Source organism: Macadamia integrifolia, chromosome 8 (genome assembly GCF_013358625.1).
Source record: "Macadamia integrifolia cultivar HAES 741 chromosome 8, SCU_Mint_v3, whole genome shotgun sequence".
Taxonomy (NCBI): Eukaryota; Viridiplantae; Streptophyta; class Magnoliopsida; order Proteales; family Proteaceae; genus Macadamia; species Macadamia integrifolia.
In genome coordinates this window covers 7,798,537-7,825,729 of record NC_056564.1, presented here as the reverse complement: position 1 = coordinate 7,825,729, position 27,193 = coordinate 7,798,537, and the positions used below count along the sequence as shown (strand labels likewise).

The 27,193-nt window shown below is 38.1% G+C and overlaps 4 protein-coding genes across 8 annotated transcripts; 2 read left to right on the top strand and 2 right to left on the bottom strand.

The window, feature by feature from the left end:
• Positions 1 to 1,313: 1,313 nt before the first annotated feature.
• Positions 1,314 to 3,169, top strand: LOC122087432 (protein trichome birefringence-like 36). The gene is made up of 5 exons (XM_042656568.1): positions 1,314 to 1,774; positions 1,938 to 2,109; positions 2,185 to 2,372; positions 2,464 to 2,622; positions 2,708 to 3,169. Exons 1-5 carry the CDS (start codon positions 1,437 to 1,439, stop codon positions 3,009 to 3,011), a joined length of 1,161 nt encoding a protein of 386 aa, XP_042512502.1. The 5' UTR covers positions 1,314 to 1,436; the 3' UTR covers positions 3,012 to 3,169.
• Positions 3,170 to 3,273: 104 nt separating this feature from the next.
• On the bottom strand, positions 3,274 to 4,398 carry LOC122087433 (germin-like protein subfamily 3 member 2). Its single transcript, XM_042656569.1, has 2 exons — positions 4,358 to 4,398; positions 3,274 to 4,115 (listed from the first exon to the last, which is right to left on the bottom strand). The coding sequence occupies exon 2, from the start codon at positions 4,085 to 4,087 to the stop codon at positions 3,377 to 3,379; it is 711 nt and encodes a 236-aa protein (XP_042512503.1). The 5' UTR covers positions 4,088 to 4,115; positions 4,358 to 4,398; the 3' UTR covers positions 3,274 to 3,376.
• Positions 4,399 to 9,183: 4,785 nt separating this feature from the next.
• On the top strand, positions 9,184 to 13,472 carry LOC122086608 (ABSCISIC ACID-INSENSITIVE 5-like protein 2). Of its 5 annotated transcripts, none has more exons than XM_042655542.1 (6): positions 9,184 to 9,479; positions 10,110 to 10,220; positions 11,209 to 12,318; positions 12,782 to 12,853; positions 12,966 to 12,995; positions 13,068 to 13,472. In XM_042655542.1, the coding sequence occupies exons 3-6, from the start codon at positions 11,251 to 11,253 to the stop codon at positions 13,191 to 13,193; spliced, it is 1,296 nt and encodes a 431-aa protein (XP_042511476.1). In that variant the 5' UTR covers positions 9,184 to 9,479; positions 10,110 to 10,220; positions 11,209 to 11,250; the 3' UTR covers positions 13,194 to 13,472. The 5 variants fall into 5 exon arrangements, with proteins under 5 accessions (XP_042511476.1, XP_042511477.1, XP_042511479.1 ...); XM_042655543.1 differs by having other exon boundaries at positions 9,997 to 10,220; XM_042655545.1 differs by lacking the exon at positions 10,110 to 10,220 and having other exon boundaries at positions 13,074 to 13,472.
• A 669-nt stretch (positions 13,473 to 14,141) lies between these two features.
• LOC122086610 (ACT domain-containing protein ACR12-like) lies at positions 14,142 to 22,137 on the bottom strand. The gene is made up of 10 exons (XM_042655546.1): positions 21,809 to 22,137; positions 21,430 to 21,490; positions 20,919 to 21,041; positions 20,166 to 20,260; positions 17,036 to 17,120; positions 16,894 to 16,953; positions 15,726 to 15,781; positions 15,467 to 15,572; positions 15,311 to 15,379; positions 14,142 to 14,555 (listed from the first exon to the last, which is right to left on the bottom strand). The coding sequence occupies exons 1-10, from the start codon at positions 21,967 to 21,969 to the stop codon at positions 14,493 to 14,495; spliced, it is 879 nt and encodes a 292-aa protein (XP_042511480.1). The 5' UTR covers positions 21,970 to 22,137; the 3' UTR covers positions 14,142 to 14,492.
• Between the last annotated feature and the right edge of the window lie 5,056 nt (positions 22,138 to 27,193).

Below are 27,193 nucleotides of genomic sequence, written 5' to 3'. Positions count from 1 at the left end.
TCCCCCACCGTACTCTCAGTCAAACTACGTACTCATCCAGAGAACACACTACCTTGAGCAACTAATCATAATGGCCGTTGCACAGAAAAAATAAATAAATAAATACAATGGCCTGGTAACTGGTTTAATGTTTTCACATGGTCCAATTTGATCCAATTTCGATTGATTTTTCTCATATTTCATGCACCGGTTTCATTTAATTTTTCGCTGATAAAGAGTCTGGTTTACACTAAATCGAAGTCAAAAATCAAAATCAATAATTATTGGTGCTAAATAAGAGATTTTGATTAATCCAGTTGGTTTTGGTCTTTTAACGATTTCAAAAATTAAAACTAATAGCAAACCAATAAGGAGTTCAGACAATCAATTCAACCGGTCCATTTATCATTCTATGGCCTACTTAATTGCTCGGATCAGGTCCCCAAATTTGGACCAAGACCTTACCAACTGGGGCTGGGTCAATGCATACAATAAATGGACTCGGTATCACACCTAAAGATTCTCACGAGAACAGTCTGATCCATTTCTACCAAACGCAGGGCCCACAACAAGTTTATTGCGACTGGCAAGAGTGTAAGTAAAAGGTAAGAAAACGAATGCAACAGTTCCCCTCTTTAGTCTATGATATTCTCCCATATGTGATATTCCTTTTAATGTGTGGAAACAGGGTAAGAATGTGGGTGGCCCATGGAACATTCAATCACCTTTTTTTTTTTCTGAGGGGTAGAAGAACATTCAATCACTGGAGTTAGGTAATTAATAATCTTAACCACTAAGTCTCTCTCTCTCTCTCTAGACAAGACAACAAATCACTAATTAAAGGGTGCGGTTCAAGGGTTAAGGTTCAAGTAAGTGCAATTCGCTATGGAATCAGCTTGAACCCCTAGAAATCCAGCATGGATCCGCCGATTTAGATCGGCACGAATTGTGGTCAGAACTGCTGTGATCCCGGTTTTTAAAACCTTAATCCGGGTGTAATTTTGGTTTCTGGTTTAACCACTGGTTAAAAAAAAAACATGAACTTGAAGGTGGCCGGCTCCAGTTAAACCTGTTTAACCGGCCAGCCCGGCCCGGTTTATAAAACTTTACCACTACCACAGGTCCGACACTGACCACACACTGGTCATAGGCCCAATATTATCTCTCTCCCTCAAAAGTGGCCAACAAAAATAAAAGTGAAAAGTAGACATCTCAATTGCATGAAATCATGAATTGGAGTCAAAAGCGCATTGCCATGGCCTATATGCCACCGTAACTTATGCCGAAATTATATCTAACCACCCTTTTGGGGCTCACATCTTAAAAGCCGAAGTCCCCCCACGCCTTTCCTCATGGCCCTGGTCCTTGTAGTCTTGGGACGTTTGATATAATTTAAGCTCACTTAAGTTTCCTTTCTGTTTTCCTCTACTTCATCTTGACCTCCCTTCAGCCTCAAAATGGGTGAATCTACTCCACCCTGCTCTTGTCTCCCCCTTATTTTCTTCCTTTCTGTGACCCTCTTCTTCTTCTATGGTGAATCAACCCAATTCAACCGAGGTGAGGATCCATGGCTTGAAGAAGAGAAAGATAACGATATTAACATGGTTCAGAGTCAGTGGGGCTCTCCCAAGAGTTGTGACATGTCTGTCGGCAAATGGGTTTATGATCCATCTTACCCTCTTTATGATTCAACTTGCCCTTATCTTAGTTCTGCAGTTAATTGTCAAAGAAATGGAAGACCAGATTCAGACTATGAGAAATGGAGGTGGAAACCTCAAGGCTGTTCAATTCCTAGGTAAATTACTGCTACTCATACTAGAGGCTCGAAGCCCATCGCACCAAGTTCCAAGCTTTTAAACTTTGAAGCTTTCTAGCTCACACTAGCTAGTAAAGTATTTACATGCATAAAGTTGCTCTGGTTTTACAGTTACTGTTCTTGATCTTCTTTACTAATTCAGGTTTAATGCGTTGGAGTTTCTTGGGAAGATAAGGAGGAAGAGGATAATGCTTGTGGGGGATTCCATAATCAGGAATCAATGGGAGTCTCTTGTTTGCCTTGTTGAATCAGTCATTCCAACTGAGAGAAAGATAGTGACCTACACTGGTCCAACCATGGCCTTCCACCTCTTGGTAAGATCCTCCATCTTCTTCACCTCCCTTCTGTGTCTTCTTGTTTGAGTTGCAATCATCTGTCAATCTGTGCAGGATTTTGAAACATCGATTGAGTTTTGCTGGGCTCCGTTCCTGGTGGAATTGAAGAGGGAAGGACCTCTAAACAAAAAAATTCTTCATTTGGATTCAATTGAAGAGAACGCAAGATTCTGGAGAGGTGTTGATCTTCTTGTGTTCGATTCAGCTCACTGGTGGACACATGCCAGTGATTCTTCAAGCACGTAATAGAACAAACACTTGGTGTGCCTGGTTTCCTGATTAGCTATTTCATAATTTCCATTCTTTAATGATCAAACTTTTTGACATTTGCAGGTGGGATTTGTTGATGGAGGGGAATAAAATGTTCACGGAGATGAACCCAATGGTCGCTTATGAGAAGGGACTCACCACTTGGGCTAGATGGGTAGATCTAAACCTGGACCCTAGACAAACCCAGGTTATTTTCAGAAGCGTATCACCTCACCATAACAGGTAATAAAATCCAAAAAAATCCATTAATTGATGTAAGTAGCAAAAGTATACTAAAGTGGTTAATGGGTTTCTCTGTTTCGAACAGAGAAAGTGGTTGGAAATGCTACAATCAAAGAGAGCCTCTGGGGTATTCAAGTCTCCACCAAGTTCATATTCCAGGACAAGTGAAAATACTTGAAGGGGTTCTGAAACAGATGAGATTTCCAGTATACTTTCAAGATATCACAACAATGTCAGAGCTTCGAAAGGATGGTCATCCATCGGTGTATGGCAAGGTTCTGGACCAGCAGGAGAAGCAGCACCCAAGAGACTACAACTCTGATTGTAGCCATTGGTGCCTTCCTGGAGTTCCTGATACCTGGAATGAGATGTTGAATGCATTAATTTAGCTTAGCTTTCAGAAAAATCTGATGTAACCATTAGTGTTTTTTGAGTGTTTTTGTGTGCCAAACTTCCTCTATGGCCTCTCTATTGTCTATATAGTATGCTCAGATTTCCTTGTCCAATGGGTTGTTGGGGAAGATAATGAAGCTTACTTTCATGTGAATGTGTATTTTGAAATGAATATAAAAATAAACTAATTCTCAAAATAACAAGAGTCCATTATTTTTTCGGATGGGTCCACTATAGAAGGGGGTAGGGGACAATATATGAAAAAAAATTCTGAAATTGAGTATCTAAATCAAATTCCACAATTCCAAGGGCATGTAAGGTTACAATTCTGATGAGATCATGAGATAGCAAATCTCAGACTCTAGCTATGAGTCTCTCTCTCCTCCTTTGGTCTGAACTTCCTCCTCATCTCATCGATCTGCTCTCCACTCAATCCAAACGCCTTCTTCAAGAGCTCTTCTTTGATCCCGGACCCAAAAACCGCCGCCGGGATTCTCTGCAATCCAGGGTTCTGGCTGTTAAAGCTCCCATAAATCGTCGCCGGCGAATCTCCAACATTCATCTGGAAATGAACCAGACCCCTCGGAAACACCATCACCTCCCCTTTCTCAATCACTTTCGCATAAATCCGATTCGCCGAATCAACAAAACCCGAGTAAACCTTTCCTTCCAGAACCAATGCCACCTCTGTGGCTCTTGGGTGGAAATGAGGCACATTGATGCCACCCACGTCGAGGTCTGCCCTCACGAACGACATCCCTAGCGTGTTAAGCCCCGGAAAGGCTGTGGGGTTAATAGATAAGGCTGAAAAGCCAGACTCTTTGAAGTCTCCGGCGGATTTTATCCCGGAGAAGATGAAGTCGTCTGCGGTGGCTTCCGATGCGTTCTTGCACCAATGGAGGCCACTGAGTGGGCCGATCGTTACCGATTCCGGCTTTGGTGTATAGGGTATGCAGAAATCTAGGACAGGATCTGGGTCGGAAGCCATGATTTTGTGGCTTCGATTCAGGAAGAACAGGAAAGTAATTACCAATACCCCAATCTTCGTTCTTGGACACATTTCTCCTTCCATCTTAGACTGGAAGTCTGTAACCAGAATGCTGGAGAAGCATTTTATAGGATTTGAGCTAATGAAATGATTAAACTACACATTTTTTAAATCATGTTCTTATGATCATAATTAAAATATTAGAATTGATTGAAGCAACCCAAAGACTTAATTAAAACTTCTATATAACTGCTACTGTCTCTGTTCAGTATGTGTGACTTGAAGATCCATTAATGGATGACAGTTAGGTGGGGGGGGGGGGGGGGGGTTGTTTAGGAATTTAGAATATTATACCTTTGCTTAGGGGTCACGCTGGAGTAAGGCAGTGGAGAGTGGAGTACATGATTCTATCCACCTACGCGTTTGCTCATTTCTTGCATGTCGTTTAGTTAGTAAAGGAAAGATGCCATGATCATGCAGTCAGGTAGCGTGAACATTAGGTATGGCTGAAACCTGCAATACTAGGGCTTGGCTTGACCATTTGTGTTTGGACAGTCTCAAACGAGTGAAAGTTACTCCTAATCTAATGGTTGTGGTCAATTGAAAAATAGTCTCTTGGGAAGTGTGAAAAAGTTATTTACTGGAGAAAATATCATATCACTACATTCTCCTGAACTTTTGTGAAATATCAAGTATCTTTATATTTTTTTTAAAATATCACTCCCCTTTCCTAAACATAAAGATTCTATCTATGGTCCTTACCCGTTTCAAATAGCTGTTAAGTCAGCTAAATTCTTTTTCCATAATACCTAAACTACCCCATATCATATACATGCATTATACATGTTATACCCTCTATGAACTAAAACCCCCTTTCCATCATACTCGATCAATCAAAACCCCTTTGCACTCTCAACTGTGATGAGAATTTCTTGACGTCTACTTTCATGGCCTGGGTACCTGATGATTATGCGAAAGAGAAAGAGATCATGGTCGACATCAACTGCGATGAGCCTGTGCATGTGGAAAGGGAAACTGAGAGGGCTAGCGATCAAGGTGGAGAGACCGTGAAGCCAGTCAAGATCGCCTACAAGGAATGAAGGAAGTGCTAGAGATTGTAAAACAATGGAGACGCAGAAAAGAAAGAAAATATTGCTGGAAAGGAGGAGCCACATAAGTATATGGTCAAATTAATATGGTTGAGAAAGAGAAAACCGCCGCAGAATTTTACCATAAAAAAAAAAACCACCGGAGCTGAGGTGGGAAGTGATAGCCGCCCCAACCCCAAGGAGCTGACCATGAAGAAATTTCGAATTATGGAGTTGTTTTATGCAGGGTTGCACATGAAACCCACCACCACAGTATGAGGTAGATCATGAAATCCATTGACCAAACCCTAACCCCAAGAATTATTACCATAACAATGATGAGGAGAAAAAAAAGAGGAAGCAGTAGTTCGAATTTGATTCTTCCTCACAAAATCCAATACCCTATTAAAAAAATCTTAGGGTTAGGGTTTGGTTAAAAAAACGAAGAGGAAGCAAAGGAAGCAGTGGATTACGATGGAAAAGGGTCTTTGGTTAAAAAAATTGGCTGATTTAACACCTATTTCAAATAGAGGGACAGTAAATAGAATCTTTGCGATTAGGGGGAGGGGAGTGATATTTCCTCTATTTATTATGATCTTCTCTATGCCTTGCAGTGGGAGAGCCATGTGCATTAGGTACGTTCTTTTTTTTGAGATATCAAACAATTGATTTGATCTGATTTTGGTTGGAATGAACCAGTTTCAAACTAATAATGGATGAAATCAAAGACGACTTGATAGGAGAAGCCTCAATCAATTTCGATAGATTTGAGTTTGGCTTCCTTTTATAACTTGATTTGATATTGGACTTGGTTCTTCAATTTACCGTGTATACATTTTAAGATCTCGTGGGGTTCTGCCAAAGTTTGTCTGGTTTTCTACTGCTGATCTACGACCACCACCCTTTCTTTTTTGCCTTTGTTTGCCCTTTGCCATCACTTTCTCTTTCGGTTTGAACATAACTCGACCTGAGCTACTTAGCTTAAACCATCCATTGACCTCTTTCACCCGGCCCTTAGGTTAGGACCATGAGCTCTTCGCAATAGAGTTTTGCCTTACTTTCTTGGTCTCTTCGGTGCTATATTGGTTATGCCCTTATATAGTGTTGTGTGTTAGCACAGTGCTCCTTTTTAGGGGCTTTCTCGCTTGTTGCCTCCATTAGCTGGGTCTTTCTTAATCAATATCTTTTCCGTAATTTCATAACCTTCGGTAAGAAGAAAAGAAGGAGGATCAATAAGAAAGGCAAAGGGAGTCTTCGGAGCTGCTCAAAGAGAGGACCAACTTCTCTTCCAGTTAGAAAGGAAGCCAACAAGAAAGAAGGAGGAAACCAAACGTCTGACAAGAAAGGAAGATATCCCTCAACTTTCGGGTTCCCAAGAAGAGGGGAGAATGTACAGAAGAAGGTGGTTTCAAATAAAAAGCATATCCGCATTCCACTAGTGCTTCCTGCTAGCTAGTCAATTTAATGTTTGACCTGTCGATTAGGAAGGCGGTTCAAGAAGAGGTCGAGCACTAGAAGTCACCATACCACCGGAGAAGAGAGAGAAGAGGAGGACGCCACAGTTAGTCGCGAGGAATCAGACCCATTCCCAGAGGAAGGCAAAGAGGAGGCTGAGGACGTCAAACCTACGATCTACTAAAGGGCGAATAGCTTGATTCTCCAATCATGGTCCGAATCCAATTCGTGAGATGGCAGTGATCCTTAGCTAGTCATGGCCCTAATGTGTTGTTTTCCTTGGATTCATTGGATTAGGCTCATATACGTAATAACAACCTCAAACAGAACACGATCAATAGTTAGGGGTATAGCCTTCCATCATTTCTAGCTCGGGTCGGATCAGGGAACAACTGGTGGAGCCATCGGCATGATAAGCCCTTCTATAAAGCCAATAGCTCAGGTTCATCAGACAGTAATAGGCTTCATGGTCACCAACGAGGGGTGTGACAATCCATTCTATAAAGTCAGGGCATTCAACTCCTCTTCCTCTTACTTAAACTCAACAAGCTAAAGGCACTTCAAAGGAACAAAATTTTCTAGATAGAACACAAGGCTATAATCAGACACATGAATAAAATGACCCATGTGCCCATTTTAGAGGCACATGCCCTTGTATCTCATCCAGAAAACACTTGTCCTTTCATAAATTATGATCCTCCCCCGGTGAATTCCTTCTCCTCCTTGTATCGATCTGCTGCTTAGTATCAATGGCGATTGGTGCGCAATGCGCATAGTCACACTTTTTTCGTGTGGCAACACTTACCTTAATTTTTTTTTTTTTCTTGGGCAGAAACGCTTTGTCCAAAGTTAAGGTAACGTAAGACTCCCTTATCCTCTTCCGGCGGATTCTGTTAGGCCCTTTATTTTATCAACTTTGTCGATTGGGCTGATCATCACAAAGTTTTGGGATAAAAACGGAGAATAATTTTGGAGTAGAATTTGGTCAATACTGTTGTATACATTTCTAATAGGGTTTTCTTTTTCTTCTAACAAGTTATCAACAAAATTAATCTCCATAAAAATACAATGAAAAATAATTATATTTTAATATAATATTTATGAAATATACGGTACCTAAAACATAATTTTTGAAATGTTAACAGTCCAGTATAAGAGGGGGCGTGGGTGATTACTTGCAGGAGAGGGAATGGTATAATTTCTCAAAAATTTAGGTTCCTAAGTGTAATTTATATTTATTTTAAATAAGAGAATCATTTTATATCATTTTTATCTCTTTTCCTTATGTGGGAAAATGGTTTTTATAAGGGGTTTATAAGAGTTGCGCCTAGTCAACTCCATGCTTGATGTTTTTAAACTTTTTTTTATTGGTTCTTATGCATGTGCAGGGGGAGTTCACATCTTTTACAATGAATAGTGAGGTGCGATGAGCACTGATGGCTGAAAGCATTTGGAATTGCACATTAAAAAACTCCAAGCCATCCAATGCTTACTGCACCAATGCAACGACTTCAGACGATTTTCACATGTGTAGGCCACATTCCTCCATAAAAAACATTTTCTTTACATTTATTTTTTCAATAAAAGACAAATTCTATCATTTCACACAGATAATAACATTTTTGGTAAATAATATAACATAAATTACATTCAAATTCAAAATGGATTTTACCAAAAAAAAAGAAGGAAAAATTACATGATTACCCACTTCTGGGTTTTTCTTTATAAAATTACCCATCCAAAGTTTCAGTTAACAAAAATACCTAAAATTAGGTTTTTCTTTACAAAATTACCCATTTTAAGTTTAAGTTAACAAAAATACCCAAAATTGAGTTTGGGTTTACAAAACTACCCACTCAAAATTTTAGTAATAAAAAAATACATGATTATACGTGAAAGATGAAGAATCACTATTTTGGGTAGTTTTGTAAATCTAAACCTGATGTTTAGTATTTTTGTTAATTGAAATTTTGGGTGGATAGTTTTATAAACTCAAACTTAATTTTGGGTATTTTTGTTGATTAAAACTTTTTGTAAGTAATTTTGTAAAAAAAAATCCAAAAGTGAATAATTATGTAATTTTTCCAAAAAAAATTTGAGATGGATTGCAAAATAATAGACGACGATGGATAATTCTGCCCCACCGAAATAGGAAACGTGGCCCAATAGGAATATTAGGACAGTGGGGTATGACAGTCTCGGGACTCCGGTCAGTAGACTCAGTACGAAGTTCGAAGAAGCGTGATAAGGACCAAAGGAAAACTCTGAAGAAGAGAAAACAGAGAAAAGTTAGGGGCAAATACGTCAACGACAAGTTAATGCCGCAAAATCGCACGTGCGGTTAAATTCAAAATTTGACTGAAACGTATGGAAGAGAGGAACACGATACGGATGGTGACACAGAGACTGGCAAAAACGGCCTCTTAGTGACACTTGTCTAAAACGTGTCTCTATATGACCGTCCCCCGCTCTTTACTAAACCCGGATTTGAAGTAGACTATAAAATATAGCTGAATTGACCCAACTGTGGGTCCACATTTTCTGGGGATAACGACGCTCGGGTGTGAAAACGGACCATAATCCATAAAAGCAGCCCCTGAGGACTGAGGAGTTGATACCTTAGCACACTATAAAAATATATATATATAGAGAACCGTCCTATTCCATTGAGTGCGGTCGGTGTCAGGGACTCAGGGACCCCCTCTCTTCTTCTCGGAAGAGAGGTTCATTGGGAGAAAAAGCTCTCCGGCGTATCTCAGAAGTTCCAGTCGAAGCTCTTCTTCAATAGCGATCGTTTAGGAAAACTTGAGAAGGAGTACTGTATTATCTTTGGAAAGGATTCCAGTAATGCAGGTTTAGGACGTTGTTTTGTTCCAATTGTTCGAAGTTTGCTGTTCTAATCGCGAGAGAAGAAGATTTGTATCGCCAGTAAGGTGCACTTCAATTTGCTGTTTTGATTTTGGATTTCGATTTTTTTTTTTTTTTTTTTAAATTCGATGAAGTGATTTTGTTTCTTTGTTCTAAGTTCATTCGAATCAATAATAATGCTTGAGAAGAAAAAAGAGAAGGTTTCGGTAATGGATTTTGATCAGATTTTTTTATATTAGTTTATCGATCGATCTTTAACCAGATGGACTGATTTGATCGACTCTCACTCATCGAATCGAATCTTTAAAAGGTTTTGGTTTATCTTCTTTTCGTTTTAGCATGCAAGAAGATCTACCTTTCTGAAATCTCTGGAAGTTGCTATAGTATTCCCGCTCGATCTGTAGCAGAGGTTTACCTTTTCTTTTTTTTTTTCTTTTTTTTTTAAAGAAACTCCCTACTCTTTTGTTGCCGAACGAGCTTCAACCGTTGGTTGTTGTGATGGTCTAATTTGTTTATGATTCTCACTTCTCACTCTTATTTATTGGGACTAATTTTTAGATCAACTTACACCGGCTGGCACAGGTACAAGCTAGACATGGTGTAGAAAAATCATATTGTTCTCACGATGAAGATGCTAAAGTCAAACCTTCCATTGGCCCAGTAGATCTAAGACAATTTTTTCATTTTTATTTTAGGACGATTTGAGTGTTACGACCGGGGATAGCAGGTTGGAGAACTTTTTCGACATGGGATTCATCAGCATCCAACAACTGTTTCATCTTCTACCATTATAAGGATATAGAAAGGTATATTTGAAATATAAAAGGCAGATGTTGGTTGGATACTACAAATCATAAGACCTGTTCTTTTTGTTTTCAATTATACTCCTCTTAATCCTTGTAATGATAAAAGGTGGGATAGGTGTTGATTGTTAATTCATACGACCATGTCATCGTATGAACAACTAATCCTATCTCGAAAAATATTACCTAGAACTCGAGTTAAAATTAAAAGTTTTAGCTCAAGGCCTAAGCCGTTGAAATCACCCATTCTCTCTCTAGATTGGAGATGAGGAGGTAATCAAAAACGGTTTCAATCTCTCTCTCTCTCTTATGTATGTACCTATTTTCTTCTGTTCCCTTTAAATCTTTTCACAGTGGATATTTTAAGTTCACTTGCATGTGCATGTTAGAGGTCAACACCTTTTCTTTTTATTTCTTTAGTACCCCACCCCTTTTTGAGATTGGAATCGCTACCCAATTGATAACCTAGTCCTACGGGTAACGGGGTGAGCATCCAACAGTCGTCTTTTTTTGCTTCTAAATATATCCTTCTTCACCCATGTAATGGAAAAATGTGGGATATGTGCTAAATACTCACCCATACGACCAGGTGATCATAAATGGGACATGTGTTGCCCTCAAACATGTAAATGCAGGTGAGTGTGTACATGCAGAAGATTCATCATCAAAATTTCTCTATTTAATCTCCAGTTCTATGCCATATTTCTCTTTTTGCTTTGAATTCATAAATGTATTCTATCTTTGGAAATGAAAAATAAATATTTGACATCTACTGTATCCGAGAATCTCACAAATATCTCCCTTTGCGAAAGCATCTAGGATTATTAAGAGGGTGCATAACATAAATTGGAATGCATATGATTAAAGTTTATAGTATTTGGGGAAGACAATTGTTAGCGCAGTTGGTTATCAGTGAAGTGTAGTCATTCTTGTGTGGATGCTTTAAGGTATCCCTCCATTCCGGCCCCTAATTCTTATCCAACTTCTGCAGAACCAAAACCCTAATTGAGAATCTAAAGGATTAAGTAGTAAGATGGTGGTTCCGGAGTCGAAAGCGGTGGCCCATGGCAAGTTGGAGTTGGGAACACCGGCAGCGGAGGAGATAACTTCTTCCAAGTCACACTCATTGTCATCATCACTGGGAAGACAAACCTCCATCTACTCCCTCACACTCGACGAATTCCAGAATTCTCTTGAGAATGGGAAGAAGTTTGGGTCGATGAACATGGACGAGTTCCTGAACAATATCTGGAATGCGGATCAGGAAAACCAAGCTAACCAATCAGATGACGACACTTCTCCATCCATCCAAAACCAACGAGGACAAAGTGGGGAGAAGAGTATAGCCAGCCAACGTAGCTTACCCCGCCAAGTTTCTCTTACTCTTTCTGGACCTCTTTCTAGGAAGACAGTAGAGGAAGTGTGGGAGGAAATCCGGAGAACCCAGGAAGAAGAGCCCAGTGATGGAGGAGGAAGTCATACAACTACGGCTACAACTACAACTACAACAACCCATCGCCAGGCCACCTTCGGGGAGATGACATTGGAAGATTTCTTAGTAAAAGCAGGGGTGGTTAGGGAATCAGGTCCACCCCAGGTGGCGGCGCCACCGGCACATGAGACACAGCAGTACGATCTGTACAATAATACTAATGCGGCGGCTTTGGAACCAATTAACTTCGGGATAGGACCAGTGCTTGGTCTTGGGTACACTAACCACCACCGGAGTAGCGGAGATGCCATGGGCGTTATTAATGTTCCATCTAGCTACCAAGCATTCCCTACAAGTGATGGGGTAGTGGGGGAGACTTCGAATTACGTTGGGAATGGTAAGAGGAACGGAGGAGGTTATCCGGCGACGGCGGGGGCAGTCTGTTTTGGAGGGAGAGCGACAATTTCACCGGCGAGCCCAGGATCGTCTGACGGAACTCAAGCAGAGAACTCGGGTGCAATGGGGAGTTGTTACAGGGTTGCGGAGATGGGAGGGTTAAGGGGGAGGAAGAGGGTGATAGATGGGCCTGTAGAGGTGGTGGTGGAGAGGAGACAGCGTAGGATGATCAAGAACAGAGAGTCCGCCGCCAGATCCCGTGCCAGGAAACAGGTAATTAAATTTTTTATTTTTTACTTTTCACAGTTGACCCAGAGTACCAAAGTGGAAGTCTTTCAGTGGATGATGTCTGATACGGATGGAAATTGATAAGAAACCACTTTAATATTCGCCATTTATGAATGAGTTATGGGGTGACTTTGGGTTTGATTGGATCGAATAAAGGGCATCATCCACTGTAGAGGAAAGTAGCGCAGACCAACCTAGCTAGTATGGACTCAGTACGGCCTGGATTTATAGTTGACAGCATAAAAATCCTCAGCGGAGAAGCAGTGAAGATCCAACCATTGGGATGCATGTTGGGCCTTTCCAATCGTTGGATCTTTACTGTCATTCACTGTTCATCAAAGGGGATTTGAGTCTACTACAAATGGTACTAGAACCTCTCCCTGCATTTCAGAATTTGAGAGTCGTAAATATATGAATTATGTATTTGTTTATATTTATATATCTACAGGCATACACGGTAGAGCTGGAAGCAGAGCTGAACCAACTGAAGGAGGAGAATGCTCACCTCAAGCGAGTTCTGGTAATTAAGAACAATTCTCGCCTTCCCCCATCTAAAGAGAAAAAAGAATTCCCTTTTTCAGTTTTTCCATATTTCTTTTACTAATCTTTGTATTTGGAATCAATTGAAACAGGCGGAATCAGAGAAGAGGAGGAGGCAGGAGGTAAGTAGAGACTAATATACTTCAATCTCTTCTCTCTTGAAAACATGGTATTTGGTTCTTATTTAAACACAGTTGCAGGATGAGATGAAGGAAAAGCCTCCAACAAAGGCAAGAAAAGCTGAGGAGAAGTTAAAAATGATGAGAAGAAGCATCAGCTTTCCTATTGGGCTCTGCTGCGATGATCACACTGGAATTTAGAATCAAACATAAATGAATGCCAAATGCAGTACTCACTCTCATCTTCAAGTTTCAGTGGTATTAGGTGGGGACAAAGAGTGGGGGAAGTTGTACAGATGACCCTATTATTACTGTAATAGGCTTTTCGCTTTTAGTATATGGTTGTCTTCTTGTTTTTCTTGGAAATGGATAGGTTTGTTTTGTAACCAGTGGTGCCCTTAGCTATTACAGTTATACTGTTGTATATATTTTGAAGGGCAAAAAGTTATGAAGTGATGCCATTAGTGGTCTGTTGTTTCACATTATCAGTTCACTCTTTTCCGTTTCGTTACTGTTTTCAGCTTCTTGTGCCGTGTATATGATCCTTTCGATTGTTTTTTACTGACAAGTATCCAAGTTTTCAGCTTAACTAGTCCTACGGTTCATACTAACCTCACAACATCTGAATCATATCAAGTTTGAACAAGAACCATTCAATTTTCAATGAAAGTAATGAAAAACACTAAACATCCCCCTGTGGGTGGCCTCAAAGAGATCAGAGGAATCAAGCTCAGAACTAAGTGAAGATTCTTGGTCAAATATGATTAATAGTTTCATGTTCGGCATCCATTAAGGATAAACAACCCCAATGATTTAGAAATTAAATTTGCTACTTTTTTGGGATATGATCATAGAGTTCCACTTTTACATATTGTAGCAAATATTCTACTAAAATTTTCTAACAAACGTACAATAGCTGTAATTGGTGACTCTGCTGCCTAGGTTAGAAACAACATGATCATAGAAAGCCAGACTTACATCCCAGATCAGCCAATATCAGTCAGATCAGTCAATTTTACCCTTGTTTGTCATAATAAAAAGGGTACTTTTATTTTACCCCTGTTTCACTAACGATACCTGATCCTAAATCAGTCAGATAGCAATACGATACGATCGATACTGCTGATCCATTACCAATACCTAAAACCATGCTGTAACAAGTCTTGAAGCAGTTGCAGAACTGCCTTAAGACTCATGTTAGTAATATTACGCTCTTAAAACCACTAGTTCTCAAAAACAAGAGAGACACATGATACATAGTCCCATTACATACAGATCTAATGGATAACAACACTATGAACCTCTTATTTTTATCAGAACGAGTCCCAGGAAATATTTTAAATCCGTTCAACCAACCCAACCTGAGAATCTTGGAACGCAGTTATCGTATTTTTCAGTTCATGCTCCAAGAAAACCTCATAGGTGGGTGGCTCAACCCAAGACATGTTTTGGCCGGAGCCGGTACACTTGATGTCCGGCCATGATTTCCTTCTACAGGTGTCAGTAACTATCTTCATCTGTTTCTGGCCTTCGAAGGTAGTAGCGGAGACAGTTTGTCAAGACCTGCATGTTCACCCAAAAAAACAGGTGTTTAAAGTGTGAAGAAATGGGAAAACTATTAACCAGAATTAAGAATTAATCAGAAAACTAAAGTCCTCACCCAGTAGAAATCACTATCAATTCAAGGGAGTATTCAAGTGCTCAGGTACTCCATTAAAGGGTTACCAGGCTCAACTCCAGTTTAGTACTTGCCCGGTTCTAAAATTTACTTTCACAAGCAGATAAAACACAACTAAATCTAACATGGTCCAGTTTTAACTTTAATGGATTGTGTAAATCTTAAAACGGTCGTAAATTCATGGTATTGTCTCCATCCTTGTTTGTGAAATAGAATATTTGATCAAGCAAAGCACAACTTAACCTTTCAACAGGCCCTTCAAATTTCAGATCAAAATGACCAAAACAAACCAAATTTTAAAAAATGAAGCCTTTATTGAGCATGGTGCTTCAGTTAATGAAAAGTAGCAAGAAGTTTCAATCAAATGAAATGAATTTGACAATTGACATAATTAAGATTTTTCAAATTAATTCGCTTGGTCTTCATTGATTAATATTTCTGTAATTATTTTGCAAAACCAATGGGGTATGGAAGCAAGCAAGAAACGTCGCAATTCAATTCTTGGCTAAATTCATAAAAACGTAGCAGGGTAGCAGTAACATTACTTTTTTTCTTTCTTTTTTTGGAGGATCACTATGGTCACAATTCATGTACATAAATTGGCGGATGGGGGCCATAGCCTCAGATCCTGATGATTTACCTGAGACAAGGAACTGTTTAGTGCTGCCCCTCTGTAGCTGACGTGAAATTTGTCTTTCGCAATTAATCCCTGTTAGATGAGAGGGGGTGCTCTAATTAATTCAAACAATAGAATAATGGAAGAAGAAGAAGAGACGAGAAACAATTGTGATCATACTTCAGTGTCAATCTCTGCTGATTCCACATTGATATTGATATCAGCCATAATCTTCATGATTTCTAGTAACAGGCCTGATCGATCTGCTGTCTCTATACTCAGTAAGCTGGCAGAAAGATGCAAAAGATTAATACTTCAACTATTCCGACAAAGGATGGTCAAGTAATAAAGTTCTCCGCATTTTTCATACGTAATTGTTCAGGCAACTCCAGTAAAGATTATATAAGTGATTGTAATCATTATCTTGAAAAAAGCAAACCTTCTCTTAGGTCCATCATCCTGAACATGTATGTGAGTTGCAATATCAACATCAAGCTGTCAATGTCAAAACAAATATCAAGATCCAGTAGTTGTAGAGACATCTCAGATATAATAATAATAAACTTATTTGCAAAACATCTATCAATAATTGAATAAAAACTTCCACTGTCGGAATTCTGTTGAACCAAAAATTTAACCAATCAATAAGTGAATTACTTTAAGATAACTAGTTATTTTCCAGTTCAAGCATGAATTCCATTCACAGAATATGCTTGATGCCATGCTTCCATCAGATAAGCAAATCAATTACTTGCAGCTTCCAGGTTCACTGGAGATCATCCATTAACTTCCAAGCAAGCAATGTGAGAAATTACAGTTCAAACAGTAAAATCTACGAACATGCACAGGCATATTGGGTGCAGTTCAAACAAGCCAAGTGGCATCAATATCCATTGGCACATGAGAGGTGGACATTTCAGTCAGAATAGAGGACACAGTCTTCCTTCACTGTTTCATACTTAAAGTTAGATGTCAAACAACGTGGAAGATGCTCAAATAACATCAGATTGCCATCTGAATAAAAGTCTATTTAGTTGGTTGAACACCACCGACAGGACAGAGCAACCTTGATGAACCATCGTGACCGTTAATCATCAATCCCACATTAAATTTGTAAAAAATTTGGTACATCAGATATTTCTCTTAAATATATCCCAACCAATGGGGTCTGGCATACATGTGGAACTGAAGCCATTTTCCTAAATAAGAGTCACTTTTCAAATTGGTTGGTAACTCTCAACCGTCCATGCATTGCTTCAATGAATCAGGCCATTTTGCTTTTTCTTTCTCTTCCCCCTTTTCAAACAAAAGAGGCTTCACTAATATCAGTAAATAGGAACTGAACTCCTATCTCATTAAACAAGTCAATCCTCAGAATGGCGAGCTCTAGGGAATCTACATTTCAAACTGGATTTCTTAAGAGAATCACTAAATTGCCCCCTTTAATATCGTACTGAAAAAGATAGATGACCATACAAGTCTAGATATGAACTTGAGAACCCAGCAGTTTAATGCTGGAGAAAGCAATTACATTGTATGGAATATATAAGGGGGCAGACAAGCAAGCAAAAAAGATGAATTATAAAATGTGTAACTAAAATCAAGACCTTCTTCTCCGGTGCTTTAATTCCAAAAGCCTCGCCCATTGCAAGCCGTTCACTAGATTCCTATCAAGAAAACAAAAGCATAACTCAAGAAAAATATGGAAATATGTAAAGGATAAATTTAACATGCCAAATTCCAATGTACCGGATGATACTTCAGAAGGTTGTTAATGATGGTAAGCCTAATTCTCTCTAGCATATCAGGATCCTCAACTTTGCGGCCAGTGCCCCTAGCATGTTAATCAAAAGATTCAAAACAGCTACACAGAGAAACACTGCTAGCAATTTCAGAAAAAGATATGCTACAGCAACATCTGTCAACAATAACACAGCCATTATATATTTCACCAAAATAACATCCACATAGGAAGGACAACAATATGCATTCATTCCAAAAAAAAAAAAATACTCGGAAAGCAACAATCCTTTTAAATTTCCACATCCAACACATGCCAAAAAGACATGAGAAGTCACATTTATCGTATGAAACTACTAATCAACCTCTCAAATTTTTTCTGTCAGTCATAAACTTTTATTATCTGTTACGTTGCAAATGCGATGTGGTTGACCATAATCTATTCCCCAACCATGGTAGCTGAGTATAACTGTTTCATTCAGAGAATCAGCCTCAGGTGCATACACCCTGGTTGGGTGTCCCTCGGTCTAATTCTCATTTAAATTAATACATAAAGCCCACTACATAAGTGTAAATGTAATGCTCTTACTTGAGTTGCTTGCATGTATTGGATTTGTAAAAATGAAAGATTTCTTTGTGAAGAGCTTGAGGGACATTTACCGCAAGCAAGGATTAAAGTATCGGTATCGGTCGTCATATCGGTCGGCCAAAATTAAGATACATATCGGAGGGTATCGTATCGTATCGGAGATACGCTAAGATACGCTAAAGATACGCACATAAATGGATAGGAAACACTTTTTTATACACTTTCGCATTAAAAAATAGTTAAAAAAAGTTATATATAACATGTATTATGCATAAACAGTAAATTGAAAGTATCGCACTAAGAATTCAAGGTTTGTAGTTGTCCCATAAATGTAAAATCCTTGTTCCCAACCTTGATTTTCACTTTAGTTAGAGAGAAAAATGGTTGGCAGCAACTTTGGAACAAAAACACCTCAAAAAATTGTGTTTTTCTAAAAAATTACCCATTTTGGCCATTTTATGACCGTATTGGTACGTATCGGTGTGTGTCGGTCGATACATACCAAAACGTACATTTCACTTCAATTTTGAATTTTTCATAGAGTATCCGTGAGTATCGATGCGTATCGGTGTGTATCGTAAAATACGTATCGATACAAAAGGGCTTTAAAAATTTCATGTATCGTATCGGTAAGGACCGATACGGATACGTATCGGTCGATACGGTATGATACGGACCGATACTTTAAACCATGACCGCAAGTTGACGAAATCAAAGTTAGAGAGGCCATGCAAAGGATGAATATACGGCGAACGACGGGTCCGGATGAAATCCCAATCGAAGTTTGGAAGAGCTTAAGAGGACATGGGGTGGCTTGGTTGACTAAGTTGTTTAACATGATCTTGAGTACAAAGTCTATGCCAAATGAGTGGAGGAGAAGCATTGTGGTTCCGATTTATAAGAACAAAGGGGACGTCCAAAACTGCAATAACTATAGGCGCATAAAGCTTATGAGCCACACCATAAAGCTATGGGAAAAGGTTATTGAAGCCCACCTAAGAAAGAAAACCAAAGTATAGGAGAACCAATTCAGTTTTATGCCAGGGAGATCAACAACAGAAGCCATTTACCTCCTAAGGAGGCTTATGGAAGTTTTTAGAGCCCACAATAAGGATCTACATATGGTCTTTATTGATCTAGAGAAAGCATATGATAGAGTCCCGAGAGAACTAATTTGGCATGTCCTTCAGAAAAGGGGTCAGACTAACTATGTGGATATAATTAAGGACATGTACGATGGAGCAATGACGAGTGTGAAAACAAGAGACGGGCAATGTAACGAATTCCCAATCACTATTGGGTTACATCAAGGATCTGCTCTAAGCCCCTATCTGTTTGCACTCATTATGGATGACCTAACCAGGCACATCCAAGACTCAGTCACGTGGTGTATGCTATTTGCGGATGATATTATGCTGATAGATGAAATTGTGGATGGGATTAATACTAAATTGGAGCTATGGAGATCAAACATGGAATCAAGAGGTTTTAGGTTAAGCAGAACGAAGACAGAATATATGATGTGCCCCTTCAGTCAATCTAGAAGAGGGAAGGGAGTGGTGAAGCTTGGGGAACAAGAACTACCTCGAAGGGACTGTTTTAAATACTTGGGGTCTATCATTGACAAAGAGGGGGATATAGAGGATGATATTGCTCATAGGACTAAAGTGGGGTGGATGAAGTAGAGAAGTGCGTCGGGAGTATTATATGACAAAAGAATACCCATTAAACTCAAGAGAAAATTTTACAGGACAGTTATACAACTGGCTATGATGTATGGAGCAGAATGTTGGGCAACTAAGAAGAGTAATGTGAACAAACTAAGCGTAGCTGAAATGAGAATGTTGAGAAGTATGTGCGAGAAGACCAAGATAGATAAGGTAAGGAATGAGAATATTAGAAATGAATTGAGGGTTGCACCGATCCAGGACAAACTCCGCGAGAGCCGATTGAGGTGGTATGGCCATGTCCAACGGAGACCAATGGAGGCTCTAGTACGAAAGAGTGACCTGATTTATCGGGAAGGCGCACAAAAAGATATGCATCTTGTAGGGCTCAAGCCTAGTATGACTTCGGATAGAGTTTTGTGAAGGACAAGGACCCGTGTTGCTGACCCCCTTTAAGGGATGTGTCCATGATGTGTATCTATATTCTACGTTACCCTCTAAACTTATCCCCATATTGTTCTCCTTTTAACCTATCTTCTATGAATAATTTAGCTTCATTTCTATCTACTATTTTACAGCATTGGATCCATGTAGCCGATCCCATTCAGTTGGGATAAGGTTATGTTTGTTGTTGTTTTTGTTGAAAGATTTCTTTGTGAGTAATTGATCAGACTGAGGAGACGCATCACAAAGAGAAGCAAAATAGACCCTTAAAGAACAGTGGTGTAAGGTCTGCAAGATTGCAAACCCAAGCCACAAAACCATGAGGTTTGCAGTAGATAGCATCCATCTCTATTCTTCTGTAAGCTCCGTGGATTCTAACAAGTACATGAACAATGACTACCACATAATAGATACACTAAACAAATAAAATAGAACTTACAACCGGGTAATGAAAAACTTTGTTTGCTTAACTGATCCCTCAGTTGTAAAAGTTCCTTTTGCCACATCCAAGCCCAAATCTTTGAGGGCCTTCATCTGTCACAACGTAAACCAAGATACATCAAGAACCAAGAACTTTACATCTAGACATGAACCAAATAATCCAAAACGAATCAAGTGAAGGGCAACTAAGCATTGAAGCCTCAATAATGGCAATATCTTCAGTACACCATCAGTGACCTTGAGTGTGCTACTACAACCACAGTTGACAATGTACTCATTTTTTAACATTTATAATCCGATACAAATCATAAAACTATAGTTTTGGCTGCATCCATAATGGGAGTAGGATAGATTTGGAAGCCTTAGATAAAGAGAGATGGAGACCACAACATCAGTGACAATCAAATAACACTTTATCAACTTCACCAATCAGTGGAATAAAATAGAAGAGGAACTTCCCCATTGTTTGTGTCCTTGCCCCCAAATTTGGTACGATAATAAGTAATCAAAGATTGGTCAATATCTGGAAATATACAAAATAAATAAAAAGCCCAGAGAAGAGTATTTCTACAGATAAATCGCATCCCAAGGGCATGTCAGATGTACTGCTGAAAAACTTATCGAAAAATTTGCATGATACCAAATTAACAAACATAGACAAAGAAGATTATACAATGGGAAAATTTTCTTACTTAACAAGGAACATAATGTCGCATCAAGAAATACAACAGAGTCAGGAAAGTAACTTCACCGTGTCGATAAGAGCTCCTAGGCGATCTCCAAAACTAACTTGTACAATAGTTGCATCAGAATCTGAATCTTGAACAATCAAAACAATTGGCATAGGAACAGTATCAGCATCCTGATCTGACTTCTGCAAATGAAATAACATGTCAAAGTAGTTGGAATTGATATAGCAATGGAAAAACATGTTTGCAGAATGCAGAGTTTGAATAGCTATGGATACAAATTCCATGCCGATAACAGTTTGACTAACCCTGCGTATCTACATACATGGGAAAATCTCTAAAATCTGCAGGGATAAGCTTATCTTGCAGGGTAAACAGATATGATTCAATAAAATCATCCTTGAAAGCAATCATATGAACAATATGAGAGTCTTTAAACAACTCATCCCTGGCAAATAACGTAACGAAGACATTTAAAACTTACTGCTAGACATGTAAAAGTGATTTTGTGAAGTAATGGTTTTCGTTAAGTAAAGCTATGGAAAATCGCTAGGAAGCAACGGCATCACTCACCGAAGAGGCTGCTACCACTGTACTTGTAGAGTTAATAGAAGCTTGCAGTTGCAAAATGTTCCTACGAAGCGATTAAACCCATCATCAGCAATAAGATTCTAAGAATAAGTTGTCATAAGTCCTAATAAGTTGCAGAGTAACATGTATTTATAAACTTAGATGCGACGAAATGAAACAATCCAGAAAAAAACAAACAAACTTCCTGATTTTCGAACCGAGAATTCCATTTGCATCTCAGGAACAACCAGTAGTTTGACCGATTCAACCAAAAACAATAAATCATAAAACCATACAGAAATGGACATGAAAACAAGCATAAACAAGCAGAGAAAAAAGAGATAAATGAAAGAATCAGAGGAGAAATCAAGATCGTTCTTACTTTCTCCTTGAGAAGCCGATTGCAGCGGATTCAACAGGTACATAACGAATTAGAGGGACCATACCGATATCCAAATGTGAGATATGAGAACTAAAACGAAAATCAGAACCTTTGTACCGACGGAGGGTGGAAGATGAGAAGAAAGCGTCAGTGAGTGCCATGGAGATCTCCTCTTCTCGTCTCCGGATATGTGTTTGATTCCACTGCAACTGCAAGTCGGAGGGGAGGAGGCTCGTTATCTATATGATCGGAAATTTTTGCGTCACTTTCGAGGACCCATCAGACATCAGCAGTGCTTCAGACCTTTGGACTACACGTTGGATCGCAACTTTGGGTATTTTGTAATAAGGATATATTTGTCCGTTTACCGGAGCTGGTAAGGCGAATACAATAGAATTTAGGTGAAAATCGCTACCTGGTTGTGAGTCCCTACGCCAAACACGGGGTTGCGTCAATTTTGTTTCTGGAAACGTGTTTTATCTTCTTTTTTTTTTTTTTTTGTACTCGAAAAAAAAAAAACACTTCATAACCCATTTAAATTTTTTGTTCCGTTTCACTTATTTTTCGAAATATAAATATAAATTTATGTTTATTTCTGTGTCTAGATATAATAATGGATAAATAAGTGACTTGTTTTTTTATTTCTATAAATAAATGGGATGAACAAAAATTGTGAAAAACCAGATACTGCACTTGACCTACCCCAATCACAACCCATTGTTAAAACTTCTCGCTACCCAGCAGTGGAAACTCCAACCTGGTTGTTCGAAGCTCACATTTTTCAGACTACCTTCACCCTTTTGAAGCTCATCTCTACAAATATACTTGCAATTCTAACGTCATGCATTCACTTATATCTTGAACCCAAGAGCATCCCCTACTATACTGTTGAAAACGTATCTGAAAACAAAAAAATCAAACACCTCTTTGCAATTCCAAAATCCTTTCTTAACACATAAACGGGTTATTTTGATTCTGATGTTTCTAGTCATATAAACAGTAGAAACAAAATCAAATGGACCATTAGTCTTTAGCGCAATGACCAAATGATCAAATAATGATTGGATCAAATTCCTTTATAGTATTACAGGACATGCGTAACACACATCTAACGATCAGAATTATTCAAACATTCAACTCGAGACATTCAAATACAATCCAAATGTTGCTAATTGTTGGATGTGCCCTACAAAATATGTAGCACTACAAACAATCTCATTCCGTAGGATCTCAACCATAGATATTGTAACCTCATATTTCTTTTGTTGTTAAAATAATCTATTATTTCTAACCCTTTCCTCGAGGGTTATTTAGAAACGGGCTGACTCAATTAGGGCTTCATATTTGGCCCACCTTGTTGCAATTATTAAGCCCATTAAGCCAAGCCGTTACTCCGACTACAGTACATGGTGTGGGCTTGAGCCACAATGTGGCTTTAGAGTCAGGCTCATAGTTAGTAAACATGCTTATTTTTTTACTATATTTCAACGTTTAATTAGGAAACTTGTACTTGTGCTAGGGGTGTCAATCGGTCAAGCCAGGCCGGTCTCGATCGGGCCTAATCGGGTCTGACAGTGTGAAATTCTTGCACCGTGAATGCCCGTTTGCTTAAATGGATATGAATTTAAAGGGCATGGTACGGTTTGTAATCAGGTCGGTCAGTGTCGGGCTTTAATCGGGCTACCTTAAACGGGCCTTGAATGAGCTATGGGCCTATTTAATTCTAAACGGGCTATAAACGGGCCCACCTTAAAATCATTTTTTAAGCGGATTAAACTATTGGCTTTAAAACTAATGGAGGATAACATTCACAATTCCATAACCATATCCAAAGGAATCATGTCTTTTAAATGTAATATAAGTTACAAGAATTACACTCTTCATAACAATTGAATGATCCAAGAACATTACAAACCTAAAATTGGATTTTTGATTCACTGGCATACATAATACAATGAAAGAAAAGCCTACTTTGGGCAGCTGTCTTTCCCTTCAACTATTACACTACTTTGGGAGTTGTTTGACTATGTTAGTTTTGTATAGATATTCTACATATTGTTTGTGCTCAATCTTATTATTTCAATGAAAACCGAGCTACCTGTCTGTGCCAGATGTTTATCTCTTCTCTATGTTGTCTTTCTTCATAGTGAAATCACAAAGGTCAGCATATTTCTCGTTGAAATCCCATATGTTCATTGTGTTATAATCAACTATTAGTTTAGTCCTACCTATTCCTTAATCTTAGTTTGTAGTATTAATGGTAGAATAGGTATTTGCAATTTAAGCATTTTTCTAAAGGGGGTCGGGTCGATCGGGCTAATTGAATCGGTTCTAACGAGCTACTTAAGTGAGTCAAGTTGGTCGGGTGCCTGACGAGCTACTACTCTGCACCCTAAAAGCCTGTTTAATAAACGGGCCGGGCTTAAGCCCGACACATTTATTAAATGGGCCGGTTCATGTCGGGCCTTAAGCGAGTCAGGCTAGGTCTCGCCTACAGGTGCGGCCTCAAGATTGACACCCCTAACTTGTACATATAAATTTTCAATATGAAATACATGTTTATTAAAGGATGCTGAATTAAACACATTTTTTCTGTATTATTGCTTTTGACAGTTTTTTTATTTAAAATAATAATAATAATAATAATAAAATAGAACCCAAAATCCATTTTTTGATCGAAAATCCAAACCTAGAGAGGGATGTAGGAATACTCCTTACATTCTTATTTGCCCTTATTTATTTCACTTAATCATAAAAAGGGTATTTTAGGTTTTTTCATTTTTTTCCTTAAAATTCTAAGTGCATATATGCTTCATGGTAGACACATATCCATATTTTTTCTTACAAAATATATTAAACATGTACCATATCATTTTCGTACACAGTTTTTACGTTAGATTTTAGAAAAATATTATTACTGTCTGGCCCATTCAATTGTCGCTTGTATCATTGTCATTCCCGAACTTACTAACTGTGGTCAGGCTCAACACTTCCTATTTGAAGTGTTTATTAGGGCTTAGTTTGGTTGTCAATTAACAAATTATAACAAAAAAAAAAAAGTAAGGAGAGAGATAGACACATAAGTAAATCATTATCTCATGATTTCAAATCCAAAATATTTTGATTTTTTTATTTCCTTTTTTTATCTATTTCTTGACAACCAAACTTTTAGTCTAACCCTAAAAAAGACAACATTGACTGTCATTAGGTACATAATATATGTGTCCTTTATGGCCAACGCTCGTTCCCATTGTTAATATTTCACATACAAATATACAATACGCACGCTTCTGAATCCCAATCCTCCAAGAGGAAAGCATATCAATCGTTCCATCAAGAATTTAGTTATTGAATTGGTATTGGTTTGGATTAATTAAATTTATCTATTTTCATTAACAAAATAATTATTCATTTCAATATTTTACCCCTATTCCAATATCTAATCGGCCAGATATTGATATCGATATCGATATCAATCTCAAAAGAAACCGATGGATACCTAAAATGATGGTTCCCTTTAATGTTTTGCGCCCACACCAGTTTAGTATTGCTTGCTAGAACGACCATTATCATTGTCTTGGTTCCAGTAGAAGAATGAGAAGATTAAAGAAAAACATAACGTGGAACATGAAGTGCAGAGGAACTTTTAGCATGCATGTGGCGCGTTTGATGCATCCTCAAGTATAAAATTAGTGACAACAACACTACTAATAATTTTGAACATGTTGAATTGTGACTAATATGCAAAATTTAAATGAAATAAGTATGGGTTAGAAAACAAATAATCACAAATGGGTATATCATCTATGAAACAACAGCCTTGTCCATAAAGTCCTAAGTGTATAGACAAGCAGCTCATTAAGAAAAAAAAAAAATCTAGTGCACAAGGTTCCCGTCATAGCAAGGTCTAGGAGGGGCAAATGTACGAAGCCTTACCCCTTGCTTCGCAAGAGAGCCTATTTAAAAGTTTTGACCTTGTGTGACCAACATGTTGTTATAATGCAACTTATTAAGGTCATACCTAAATGACCCACTTTTGCTTTTTTATTTTTTAGACTCCTTTACACTTTGATAATATATGGCCTCATATGCCGTCATCCTTTTTATAACGACGTCATCACTCCCAAATCAAATATCGCTCTAGATCAATTTATTAACAAGGGTTTAAAACTTGGGATGGGATCACTCTCAACCAATACTAATATTTTGATTGACATTGATAAAATCAGCCGGATTTACTTTTTTTTTTTTTCTTTTTCTAATTGATATTTTATATATTTTTATCGATATAACTTACTAGTGGATTAATATCAAAGTGGACTGATATCATATTAGTCTTGACCAATATCAATCTGATTCGGAGGATCTAACCAATGCCACTAAAGGGGTGCAAGAATCTGTACCCTTTATCTAGATAACACCGTACAATATCTGTACACTTTGGTTTTCCATATTAACAATGTACAATATTCCTAGAAGTAGAAGATGAGGTGCCAACATTTTCCAGTGATAAATAATTCATAATTTTGGCAGCAAGTTTAGCAGTTAAATATCCATTTCAATTAAATGGGCAAAACTTTAAGTCCACATACATATCACTTGCTAACATAATTTAAAAAAAAAAAGACCAGCAATATTAGCAATAAATAATGAAGAGATTAGTGAAATATTTTAACTTCTATCAATGATAAGCCCAAATTCATGTAGAAAGGTTGAAATTGAATTAGTCACATACCTAATGAAATGTTGATTTTGTTGATAGATCATTGAATCCTTCCATGTACAAATGGAGTTTACAGTTCCTACCTTCCAACAAATCATATATCTAAGGCCATAAATAGTATTAACGACGCTATTTCAAATCGAGATCATATTTTCCATGTGGACGAAAGAACTTTATTATACTGGCTCAGGAAACAGTAGTATGTGGGACCAATGAGAGGGTAAGCATTAGCATCCTTAGTGCTCTACGAGCGGGGGGCTTTTGTTGTCTTTTTGTGCGTCTGTCTTTGTGTGTTTTTTGCTCCAGCAAGTTGGGGTTATTTTTCTTTTCTTTGTTTAAAATCACGATGAACAATCCTATAAGTAGGGAAGTAATTGTTTTTTTGGAATCATACCCCAAAGAGAAGATGAATTATTTAGTAACTTCCAACCCAATCAAATAATCAAAGATTTATTATGAAAAAAACTTAGTTTAGAGCTCAACCCATCAAAATTATTAGTTTTACACATTTGCCACCACCGTATCAAATAAATCATACTGCTTCTTTCGATTCCGCTCTACAAAATTGAACATCAATATAATTTAACTAAAGTACAATAAATACTTGTTAGGATCAAGAAAAAAGAATTACTAATTGGCATAGATACAATAACCAATCTAAT

What these genes read in the sequence shown, in the direction of transcription:
- LOC122087432 (XM_042656568.1), top strand. Translation starts at nt 1,437, where the DNA reads ATGGGTGAATCTACTCCACCCTGCTCTTGTCTCCCCCTTATTTTCTTC. An exon ending in CAAGGCTGTTCAATTCCTAG is followed by an intron (nt 1,775 to 1,937) that starts GTAAATTACTGC and finishes TTACTAATTCAG; the next exon opens with GTTTAATGCGTTGGAGTTTC. An exon ending in CCATGGCCTTCCACCTCTTG is followed by an intron (nt 2,110 to 2,184) that starts GTAAGATCCTCC and finishes CAATCTGTGCAG; the next exon opens with GATTTTGAAACATCGATTGA.
- LOC122086608 (XM_042655541.1), top strand. Translation starts at nt 11,251, where the DNA reads ATGGTGGTTCCGGAGTCGAAAGCGGTGGCCCATGGCAAGTTGGAGTTG. An exon ending in GATCCCGTGCCAGGAAACAG is followed by an intron (nt 12,319 to 12,781) that starts GTAATTAAATTT and finishes ATATATCTACAG; the next exon opens with GCATACACGGTAGAGCTGGA. An exon ending in AGAAGAGGAGGAGGCAGGAG is followed by an intron (nt 12,996 to 13,067) that starts GTAAGTAGAGAC and finishes ATTTAAACACAG; the next exon opens with TTGCAGGATGAGATGAAGGA.
- LOC122086610 (XM_042655546.1), bottom strand. Translation starts at nt 21,969, where the DNA reads ATGGCACTCACTGACGCTTTCTTCTCATCTTCCACCCTCCGTCGGTAC. An exon ending in CAGTGGTAGCAGCCTCTTCG is followed by an intron (nt 21,042 to 21,429) that starts GTGAGTGATGCC and finishes TTTCATTTGCAG; the next exon opens with AAGTCAGATCAGGATGCTGA. An exon ending in TTAAAGCACCGGAGAAGAAG is followed by an intron (nt 15,782 to 16,893) that starts GTCTTGATTTTA and finishes TGACATTGACAG; the next exon opens with CTTGATGTTGATATTGCAAC.
- LOC122087433 (XM_042656569.1), bottom strand. Translation starts at nt 4,087, where the DNA reads ATGGAAGGAGAAATGTGTCCAAGAACGAAGATTGGGGTATTGGTAATT.